The sequence below is a fragment of the Osmerus eperlanus genome, chromosome 27 (genome assembly GCF_963692335.1).
Source record: "Osmerus eperlanus chromosome 27, fOsmEpe2.1, whole genome shotgun sequence".
Lineage (NCBI taxonomy): Eukaryota > Metazoa > Chordata > Actinopteri > Osmeriformes > Osmeridae > Osmerus > Osmerus eperlanus.
The window spans coordinates 8,075,757-8,086,172 of record NC_085044.1 but is presented as its reverse complement, the minus strand read 5'-3'; the positions used below and the strand labels follow the sequence as shown (position 1 = coordinate 8,086,172).

Genomic DNA, 10,416 nt, shown 5'->3' with positions numbered 1-10,416 from the left:
TGGCCCTAGTGCTAGCATCAGGAGAGCAATCCCGTCATCACAACCGATTTCTACTGTAGTATTACACCTAACATGTGCAATGCATAAAATAAGTAATGAGTGCATATGCACACAATGACGCCACACAAAAAACAACAACAAACATGGGTGACCTGTGTGCGTTTATTACTGAAAAGATTTTCAGTGATTATTGAATTCTCACAGTCTGACCTTTATGTTGATTCCTTTATAGTTTAAAAAGCAATGGAAAACAAACTTTTCAATTATCCCCAAAAAGCTTTTAACAAAGACCCAAAACCCCACCGTTACATGATATACGAGTGGGTGAGACTGTGCAACACCCTGACAGTAGCAATAAGAGTAGCATTGTGAAGCAGGAAATAGTAGTAGGCCTAACACACATTTCAGAGATGGCAGTAAGGTGATCTCTGGAATCTAAACTCTATGCAGAACCCACTGTAACAATCGAAAGAAAGATTCAGTGTAGAACCCTTTCGTTTAGAAGGACAGTTCACCGCAAAATCAGTTCCGGGAGGTGCTTTTTGGAACCTCAACAGGTTCTTTCTGAACCAGGTGTTCTATAGTTAACTTTTATCAGTGTGTTCTTCTGTTACAATGGCTTTTATCTAGGACACTGTTGTCTGAGAGAGGAGCTCAGAGATGGTCAGTATAACTGGTACAAAAGCCTGTCTATCTGGTCAAGGCAGTGCATAGACTAAAACACACACACACACACACATCAAACTAATCCTCATGGGGCAATCCAACTGATAATAGTCCTTGTTCTGTTGCCTTGACAACTAAAACAGAGCAGAGAGCCCAGTCCCCTAGGTATCTCTGGTGACACAGGTCAATGTTGATGTTTAGAGACGGAACACCTGGACTAAAACTCTCCTGTTCAACAAGTGATTCTTGTTTGAGCTGCTGTTTGTTTAGTTAATCTGACTTAAAAATGAAAATTAAATGAAAATGGCCGGGTTTCCCAGATTTGTTAAGAAGCTCTTAACGCTAAGAGCTTCTTAAGAGCGTTCTATGTCCAGATACTGTATTTAAGCACTCTTGTAAGAGAGAGTCTTCACTCATGCCATCAGCTCGTCTTGAACTGATTGTTTGATCCGGGCAGCTCGACTAATAAACCGAAGTCAACTCCTTTCCTTTGTCGTGACTCCTTCCGGCCTGCCTTCTCCAGAATTTACATCTTATCAAGTAGAACGCTCTTAAGAAGCTCTTAGCGTTAAGAGCTTCTTAACAAATCTGGGAAACCCGGCCAATGGCGGTAGAGAGGATGTAGTGAGTCTGCACTCATATCTTGATGTGACCCCTCCACAGACTGTAGTGCTTTTGAACTAGTAGTGTTTATAAATGAGTGCCTAAACCAACTTTCTGAACATACTATACATCTACTGTAAACCAACACATTCTATACACGCTTGAATAGGACATAGAGGAACCAGGAGCCTCTGTCACACTATTTTCTCTATCAACAATATATTTATCCCGTTTCGTTTCTGTCTGTTCATTTTATCTGGTCTCTGTGATAAAATATTGATGGCATTGATATCCCCTCTTACACACAGAGCCAGAATGGGTCTTCATGTTTATATACAGTGTGTGTTGCTGTTTGCTTCAGAATGCTATTGCTGGGCTCCATCCTGACCAAGGACAACATCCTTTTGCATAAATATATCTTAATATGTGATATATATTGGGCTCTGCTTTAGCAAATAAGTTTGTAACAGGTTAAGAAATAAAGAAAACACACTTATTCCAAACAATAGTTATATTACTTTGGTCCAAAGAGAAACACACACACACACACGTTCAAATAATAAATAATTTGTTGTCAAAACATCTTATGATCTACCCACCCACTCTGATTTAAACCACAAGGGCTTCATTGCAGCATTATGGCTCCCTTGTAGAAGGCTTGGAGTGAAACCACACATACACACAAACACACAGACACATATATCAGGCCTCTGCTAGGAGTGGAACCACACACACACACACACACACACACACACACACACACACTGCATGAGTGTCTGAAAAGTCCCAGTTGAACAACTTGGATACACAGCAGTAAAGGAGTTGATAAAAGAGTTATTACAGGATAATAGAGTGTGGCAGGAACAGACCAGGGTCTGTGTGTGGTGTCATGCCAGGCCTGGCTAGCCGAGGGCAAAGCCTCAGAAGAGGCGAACCTGCTTCTTTAGCTCGTTCCTCTTCCACTGCGCTAGGCGCTCAAAGTCGGACATGGTCATCCGGAAAACACGGTGGAACTCCTCTGGAGAGAGGTGGCGCTGGGGGAAACCAAACACATGCGATGGCAGGAGAACGAGGACCAATCCGATGAGAAGACGGGAGAGAAAGGACCATCAAGAGGAGATTGTGGGAGAGAGATAACTATGGAGAACAGATACTGAAGGTTTCTCATTCATCATTCAGATCAACCAATCTCTGTACAGTATCCTGCTAGTGCCCACATTGTTGTTATTATTATTCAAATATTTTTTTGGTAGACCACTGACAGGTTCACACGCCAAAGGAATTGACTTTCATCCATTAAACACTTACTCACCTCCAGCCTGGCACGGTCCACGTCTTTAGGGAGCTGATTGCGCCCCCTGATGGTGACCACCAGAGCTTCATACGGGTAGATCTGAAAGAGGAATGGTGGCGACAGATAAAGGGGCGGAGAGACGAATGGAGGGAGGGAGGGAGCAGTACATGCAGGGGGAGTGGGCAAAGGAGAAGGATGTGATGGCAGGGCGTGGAGAAGTTGGACACTGAAGTTCAGAATTTCTGGGCTGGTTAGCTAGTTACAGTTAGCTTACCCCTGGATACGAGACAGTGAGCAGGCTAGTTTACTTCCTTAGCTTTGCCTCTTACCTTGTACTCTGAAAGACGAAAGAGAAAAAGATGATTATCAACACAGCTGTTCGTTTCCACATTGCTCCCGCATTTCAGATGTACTGTGTGTGTAGGTGTGTGTGTGTGCGCGCGTGTGTTTGTGTGTGGTGCTGTGGACCCACCTCTGATCTCCCAGTTCACAGCGTTGCTGCTGTCATATTGGAAATAATCTGTACTTTGGGGCTGCCATGGCAACAACAACAACAACAACAAAACAGATGTTAACACAGACTGTCATGTAATATAGCCCTAGCCAAGCAAAATATATCAGAATGTAAAATTTAGATTATAGAATTTAGATTCCAGAACTTAGAAAGAGCACACCACATAAATTCACACAATATTCAAAGTGTTGATTTAACGGCTCTCAAATTTAACTAATTGAGTGTTGGTATAGTATCATATGAGTGGACTTATATCAACACTCCAGGGGAGTATTCCAGAAAGCGAGTTTAGTGAAAACCCTGAGTTGGTTAACCCTGCGATAAGGCAAACTCTGTGTTTTCTCTTCCAGAAAGAGAGGTAACGCAAACTGTGGGTCAGGGTCCATGGTAACCTAACCTGCTCGCTGGCAGGTTTTCCTTAATAAACTCTGTATTTATCCCTATCCCCTCCCACTTTCTGAGCCTGATACAGTTGGCAGACTTGGGGTGTCCATTACTCCTTTCCGATCGATCTCGAAGCTGATTAAATTAGCTTAGCCTTACGTCGGGAGAGGATGAAGACGTGATTAGATGTACTTTCATTCCCTGATTAATACTTAAGCGAATGTTATTCTTTTTTGTCACAGTCCATCATTTATCTTAGCAACATTCTCAGCCCTTACATCACTAATGCTACACACCGTGGACGTGCACTCAAAACCAACCAACTGCTTTTTGGCAGTGAAATAGGCTAAAACCAAATCTTTGAAATTTCAATTTGTCTTCTTTATTGCCTACACATATAAATGCAACAATGAGTATTTATATATTGTTTATATATTATATCTGTGTTCTGTCTCTTATATTTATATATTGTTTATAAATGTCTTCAATTAACATAATTCACCTGTGACCATGCACCCACCTGTAGATTAACAGGTGTTTCAGCAATTCAAATTCAATTTCAGCCTTCCTAATATTTTACCCAAAGTACACCATCTCTTGGTCAGTTTTTTGCACTTGCATCATGAGATGCAGTTTGTACAACTCCCTTACTGGTAACTGGGAATACATCAGATTACATTACATTCCACAGTTCCACATGCAGAATTCACCTGCCATTAACTGAACATCTGTGTGCAGCTATGCAGGCTGTTGGACCTCATTCGAATCAGCTGTTCTGGAACCAAAAAGTTTCCCATCTTAGGGTAAATCAACTCAGAGTTCAGGGTTAGGCTCAGAGTTTGATAAACTTGCTTTCTGGAATACACCCCAGAGCCCTATACTACGAAGCCGGATTTAGGGTTAGCGAGGTCACTTCAGGTTTAACTCTGGATATTCTGTGTTATAACGGTGGTTCACTTCTTACCAGGGTAGATCACCATGGTAACTCATGCTGAACACCTAACCTGCTCCGTAACAGGTTATGTTCGAGATAACAGATCAACACATATAAAAGCACCGCCTACTGACAAACCAAAATCGCCTTGGAAAATGACGTCACCATTTGTCAAAGATCCTGTGGATCTAATTGGATGGAAACACCATTGGAAAGTACCATTTTAGAGTCAGATCTACTAGTGATATTGAGAAGGCCATTAACTCACACAAACACATAGTCAGCAATTTTTCTCCCAACGTTCCTTTATTTTATTGGAAGCAGCAACAGTGTGCCTTTTCGCTTGAATTATGCTCTTACACTCTTCGTATTTGTTCAAAATTAATGTTTGCTCTCCTTGTGTGAAGTACGGCGCTCTAGCCTTGTCCATGTTTGTAATTGGTCATATTTTGAAAACACGCCCCTTTTTATGTGAACGAGTTCATCGCTCAAGTGGGGGAACCTGGGTTGAGTTAAGGAGTTGATAACCACCGTCGTGATACTGCCTAGCGCGATTGCGGTTGTTAGGCTTAGTCAAGTAAGATGACGAGAATTTATCCCGGGCGTGTTGAACTTGCTTTGTAGTACAGGGCCCAGGTGTTAAATTAACACCTTGATACTTGCTGAATATAGTAATTGTAGTATAAAGTTTGTATATCTCACCCTGTGTAGGGCATTCCTGCCATATCCTGGCAACGAGGCTGACTTCGAGACATAGGAGTCTGGAGGAGAGGAGACACAAACATCAACACAAATATTGACACTAAGTGGAGGAACCACATGCAACGCTGCAACACAGACAGTAGAGGGCGGCAGACATAAACACATTGAAGTCACAGTGACTACTTTGGTTCAGACATGGCACTGGATTACACTGGGATTTCAGAGCATGGGCACAAACATGCTGATGCTGCAAGAGACAAACTATAACTAAAGGGATTATGCCAGAAATATATGTATACATTTATTGACAATTTGCAATTTACAATTGTAATTTACAATCACAACTATATATCTTTTGTTGCTGTGTGCAGTATTTCAAATGATGTGTGTGTGTGATCTCAGTGGTCTGGTTTGAAGCATTAGTAGTTTTGGTGACTTAAAGTATACTTGTATGTACTTATATAACAGAGCACAGGATAAACACTGACTCAGACGGGTGTCACTCATCAATGATGTAATAGTCCCCAGATGATGACATCATACAGGGACACAATGAGTTACTTACCGTTGTCTACACTGTAGTGAGATCTGGGAGCTGGAGAGAAGGAGGAATCGAGGAAAGTAGAGAGTGTGAGGAAAGGAGAGAGGATGGGCGAGTGCAGGGGGAACGGAGACAGAGAGAGGGAGGAAAGGAGAGTGAGAGTTAGGGTGAGTACAAGAGAGATAGAAAGGGCGAGAAAGGAATGGTGAGAAAGAGAATGAGATAAAGGAAGGAAGGGAAAGAAAGATGGAGAGAGAGAGGAAGGGTGAGAGAGAAATGGTGTGAAAGAGAAAGGAAGGAAGGGAGAGAAAGAGAGACAAAGAAAGAGAAAGAGAAGGAGAGAGAGGAAGGGTGAGAAAGGGAGAGAGAGATAGTGAGAGGCCAGGAGAGTTAAACAGGATGTATTAAACATGACAGCCCTTATTGCTCATTAATAAAACAGGAATTGACCTCACCCTGTCACACAGCAGTTAGAAACACCACTTAAAATCATCCCCTTCCTTCCTTCCTCCCATCCTTTCTCTTCACCTCTCTTTTCCTTGCCAGGTTACATCCCCTCCAAATAATCTTCTCTTTCTTTGAATTCTTCACTCTTCCCCTCCCCCATCTCTGTATCCACCTCTCTACTGTCTCTCATCTTAACATCCAAACATCCACTTAATATGATGAGTAAGGAGGGGCGAGACGGTATGTGTGTGTGTGTGTATATATAAATGCAAGGCAGTGCAGGATGTAAACAACCTTTCGGTCATCAGCCCATTCGTGCTTCCTTCTGCCCTGAGTGACAGCCACACACACACAAACACACACACACACACTACTACAGAGAAGGAATGATTTAGGACTGTATGTGTTTGTGCATGTGTGTCTGCATGTGTGTGAGTGTGTGTGTGTGTGAGAGAGAGTGCATGTGTGTCTGCATGTGTGTGAGTGTGTGTGTGAGATAGTGTGTGTGTGTGAGAGAGAGGGTGTGTGTGTGTGTGTGTGTGTGTGAGTGTGTGTGTGTGTGTGTGTGAGAGAGAGAGAGAGAGAGAGAGAGAGAGAGAGAGAGAGAGAGAGAGAGAGAGAGAGAGAGAGAGAGAGAGAGAGAGAGAGAGAGAGAGAGTGTGTGTGTGAGAGAGAGTGTGTGTGTGTGTGTGTGAGAGAGAGAGGGAGCGAGTGTGTGTAATGAAGAATGATTTATAAGCATCCTAACTAAACAGGGTCTCTTGGTCAGACAGGCCAGATTAGACCTCCTCTTATTCAGGCTCAGCTTTATAGGTAATCAGCCTTAGGGTTAAGGCCAAGGTTGTGTGTGTGTGTGCAGGTTTGTTTACTGTGATCTGCTTCACTGCATAAGTGCATAAGGGACTTCCTTTCGACACACACACACGCACACACACACACACACGCGCACGCACACCAGGGAGGTGGAGACTGCTTCTCTGACTGATGTACAGCCAGCAGGAGAGAAGAGAGAGACACCACAGGGGTTTCTCCATCTCCCTGTCCTTCTGTAGTTCTGTGTCTCCCCTCACACACACACACACACACACACACACACACAGCTACCTCCAACACAGACGGGGAAAACACATCCGCTCTGTGGGGTGTGTGTTTGTGTGTGTTTATGTCTGTGGTGTGTTAATGTATGTGGTGTGTGTGCGCGTGTCCTTGTGTGTGGTGTGTGTGTGTCTTACAGCCGTTGACAGCGTTGCTGTGTCCCTGGTTGTGGAGGGCCTCTTTGCTGGCGCGCTGAGAGTTCACCCCACTACCCCAGGGGTCGTTGTCATAGCAACCAGACCTCGCCTTCATCTCCTCCTTTAGGATCATTCTGGCAATACCTCCCTGCAGCTATGGAGAGGAGATGGAGGGATGGGGGGGGGCAGGAGGGAGGGCAAGAGAAAGGATGGAGGGAGGGCAGGATGGAGGGTAAGAGGAGGGATGGAGGGATGGATAAGACACAAGGAAAGAAGGAAAGCGAGAAGTGAACAAAGAGAAGTAAAAGTTAGAATAAGAGAAGACAGAGAGGGCTGTATGCCTAGGGTCTACATCCTAGTTTCTATGTGTGTGTGTGTGTAATAGAGTGAGTGATTGAAGATATAATCAAGTGTGTGTGTGTATTAGAGTGAGTGATGAGGAAACACAAGTGTGTGTGTTTCCCCCGCTGGCTGGCTGGAATCATGAAATATTCACAGTCTGTTTTACCCGAACCCAGAAACAACAACAAATAAACAAGAAGGATTCTGGGAAATGTAGAACCTCCCTGGGTGAGTGTGTGTGAGCGTGTGTGACTGAGTTTGTGTATGAGAGGGTGTGACTGATTGAGTGAGTGTGTGTGTGTGACTGGTTGTGTGAGTGTGTGGGTGTGTGTGTTAGGATGAGTGTGCTTCTCAGACAGACCAGAAAGTCTGACGGAGAAAGATGATTGGTTGGCTGTCTACATGGCACCTCTCCTCATACATAATAATCATCTACAGCTCCCATATATGGGCTTTTCTGAGCTACAGCTTCCTGTCTTAACTTTCTATTGCTGTATGGGGGTGAGGGAAGAGCGATGAGGAGAGGAAGAGAGGGGATGGACGGTGATCTAACTCACTCTGTTTAGGTTCTGATTCCATCCATCGTCTTCTCCTCCAGAAGAAAACCTCCTTGCCCTGGGAGCTGAAAGCGAGAGAGAGAGAGACAGAGAGAATGAGAGAAGAGAGAGGGAGAGAGAGACAGAGACCGAGAGAATGAGAGAAGAGAGAGGGAGAGAGAGACAGAGACCGAGAGAATGAGAGAAGAGAGAGGGAGAGAGAGACAGAGACCGAGAGAACGAGAGAAGAGAGAGGGAGAGAGAGACAGAGACCGAGAGAACGAGAGAAGAGAGAGAGAGAGAGAGACAGAGACCGAGAGAACGAGAGAAGAGAGAGGGAGAGAGAGAGAATATGAGAGGGAGATGGAGAGAATATGAGAGAGACAGAGAGAGAAAAGGTTGATTTCAGAACTGTAAACAGGAGAGACAAGCTTAAAGCAAGCATTGGATTTTTCTTTACGATTGAAAAGGGGCTTGTTAACTCAACTAACAACTTAATCAATGAGTTCTTGGCAGACCCTACTGAATGGTTAGTGTGTAGTGTGGTACCTTTGGGGGAGCCTGTGTAGGGGTAGTAGTTGGAGTTGGTGTGCTGGTAGTGCTCTTGGAAGGGAGAGGAGGAGTATGGGGAGGAGGAGGAGACAACAAGGTCTTCGTTGGTCTTCGTCTTGGTGGCTGAGGGGGAGGCAGGTTCACCTGGAGAGATGGAGAGAGAGACGAGAGCAGCAGGTCAGAGGGAGATGGAGGGAGAGATGGAGAGAGAGAGAGGGGAGACCGAGATGGAGAGGATCTGGTCAGAGGAAAGGAATAGAGGGATGGAGAGAAAGATAAGAGAAAGGAGAACGTTATACACCACTCACTCACACATACAAGTGTGCACAGACAAACAAACAGGCAGACAGGCAGATAGACAGACTGACAGGCAGGCTGACTGAGAGGCAGACAGACATGCATACAGACAGACAGACAGGTACTTACATAGATGAAACGGTTCCCCAGGAAACAACACAGGAGGAAGAAGAAAGGAGAAGATAAGAAATGTAGAATAAAAAGGGAAGCAGTGAGGAGAAAATGAAGCAAAAGTGAATCAGATTCACACACACACACACACACACAGAATGATGAATGTCCTGCCCTGACTGCTGACCACAGACAGATGACCCTCAGGCCCTAAGATGATTTCTCTCTCTGCCTCTCTGTCCATCTTTCTTTAAAGCTCCATCCTTTCCTCCAATGGATTATATCCTAACTTTTAATATCACGCTCCTTTTCTCTTCCTCCCATTTACATCAGTCTTTCTCTCTCTTTTCTTACCTCATCTTCCTCTCTAACTCCTTTTCTCCCACCCTTCTTTCCTCTCTCCCTCCATCCCTTCCTCGCCCTCTCTTCATCCCCCCCTTCCTCCCCCCCACACTCTCTAATTTGCAGTTGGTCTGGCTCCAGACTCCAAGAGACAAGACCACCTTGCAAATCATCTGCAGCTCAAAACTATCACTGGATTGGAGTTGCAGAGATGTTTCTCTCCTTCTCACTCCATATTTCTGTCCTTCTCTCACTCTTCCTTCCTTCCTTCTCTCTCTCTCTCTCTCTCTCTCTCTCTCTCTCTCTCTCTCTCTGTCTCTCTCCCTCTCCCTCCTTCTGTCTCTCTCTGTCTCCTCTCTCTTTCCTCTGTCTGTCTCTCTTCCATTCTCTCTCTCTCTGTGTCTCTTTCTCTCTGTCCTTGTTGTTCTCTTCAGTACTTGTAGTACAGATGTGTTACATGTGTATGTGCGATGTACTCACCTTGTCTCTTGTATATGGGAGGTTTCCTGTACATGTTGGTTTCTTCTATGGCTGAAGACATGAGGACAGACAGGGGTAGGAAGACAAGAGAGGAAGAGGAAAAGAGGAGAAGAGAATACCCCATTGTCAGCAAAACATCTCTCTCCCTCCCTCCCTCTCTCCATCACTCCGTGTACCTGAGTCGGAGTCTCCCAGAAGGACATTAGGGAGACTGGTGATTAAACTGACACCATCTACCAACCCCACGTCTCTCAGAGGTGCTGCTCTGCATACAGAGAGACCTGACACAACGTGCCATGGGAGAGACGCTCGCGCGAGACCAGGGGGAGGGGGGGAGGAGAGGGGGGGCAGAGAGGGAAAGATGAAGAAGAGAGGAGGGAGAGGGGAGGAGCGCTAAGGAACAGATGTCACAGTCGTAAACGTGGCCGTGATGTCATGA

At 44.9% G+C, this 10,416-nt stretch overlaps 1 protein-coding gene across 3 annotated transcripts in view; it reads right to left on the bottom strand.

Annotated features, from left to right (window-relative positions):
- Positions 1–146: 146 nt before the first annotated feature.
- Positions 147–10,416, bottom strand: part of ablim3 (actin binding LIM protein family, member 3) — a 33,700-nt gene continuing 23,430 nt past the window's right edge. Inside the window, exons 14-24 of one of the 3 annotated variants that reach the window (XM_062453106.1) lie at positions 9,978–10,028; positions 8,745–8,891; positions 8,217–8,281; positions 7,318–7,471; positions 5,663–5,692; positions 5,098–5,156; positions 3,036–3,096; positions 2,893–2,900; positions 2,582–2,662; positions 1,264–2,303; positions 147–941 (exon numbers count right to left, since the gene is read on the bottom strand). In XM_062453106.1, the coding sequence (XP_062309090.1) occupies positions 2,190–2,303; positions 2,582–2,662; positions 2,893–2,900; positions 3,036–3,096; positions 5,098–5,156; positions 5,663–5,692; positions 7,318–7,471; positions 8,217–8,281; positions 8,745–8,891; positions 9,978–10,028 (770 nt within the window). In that variant the 3' untranslated portion in view covers positions 147–941; positions 1,264–2,189. Of the gene's footprint in view, positions 942–1,263; positions 2,304–2,581; positions 2,663–2,696; positions 2,901–3,035; positions 3,097–5,097; positions 5,157–5,662; positions 5,693–7,317; positions 7,472–8,216; positions 8,282–8,744; positions 8,892–9,977; positions 10,029–10,416 lie in introns of those variants that run through there. The other 2 variants (XM_062453104.1, XM_062453105.1) reach the window with 2 other exon arrangements.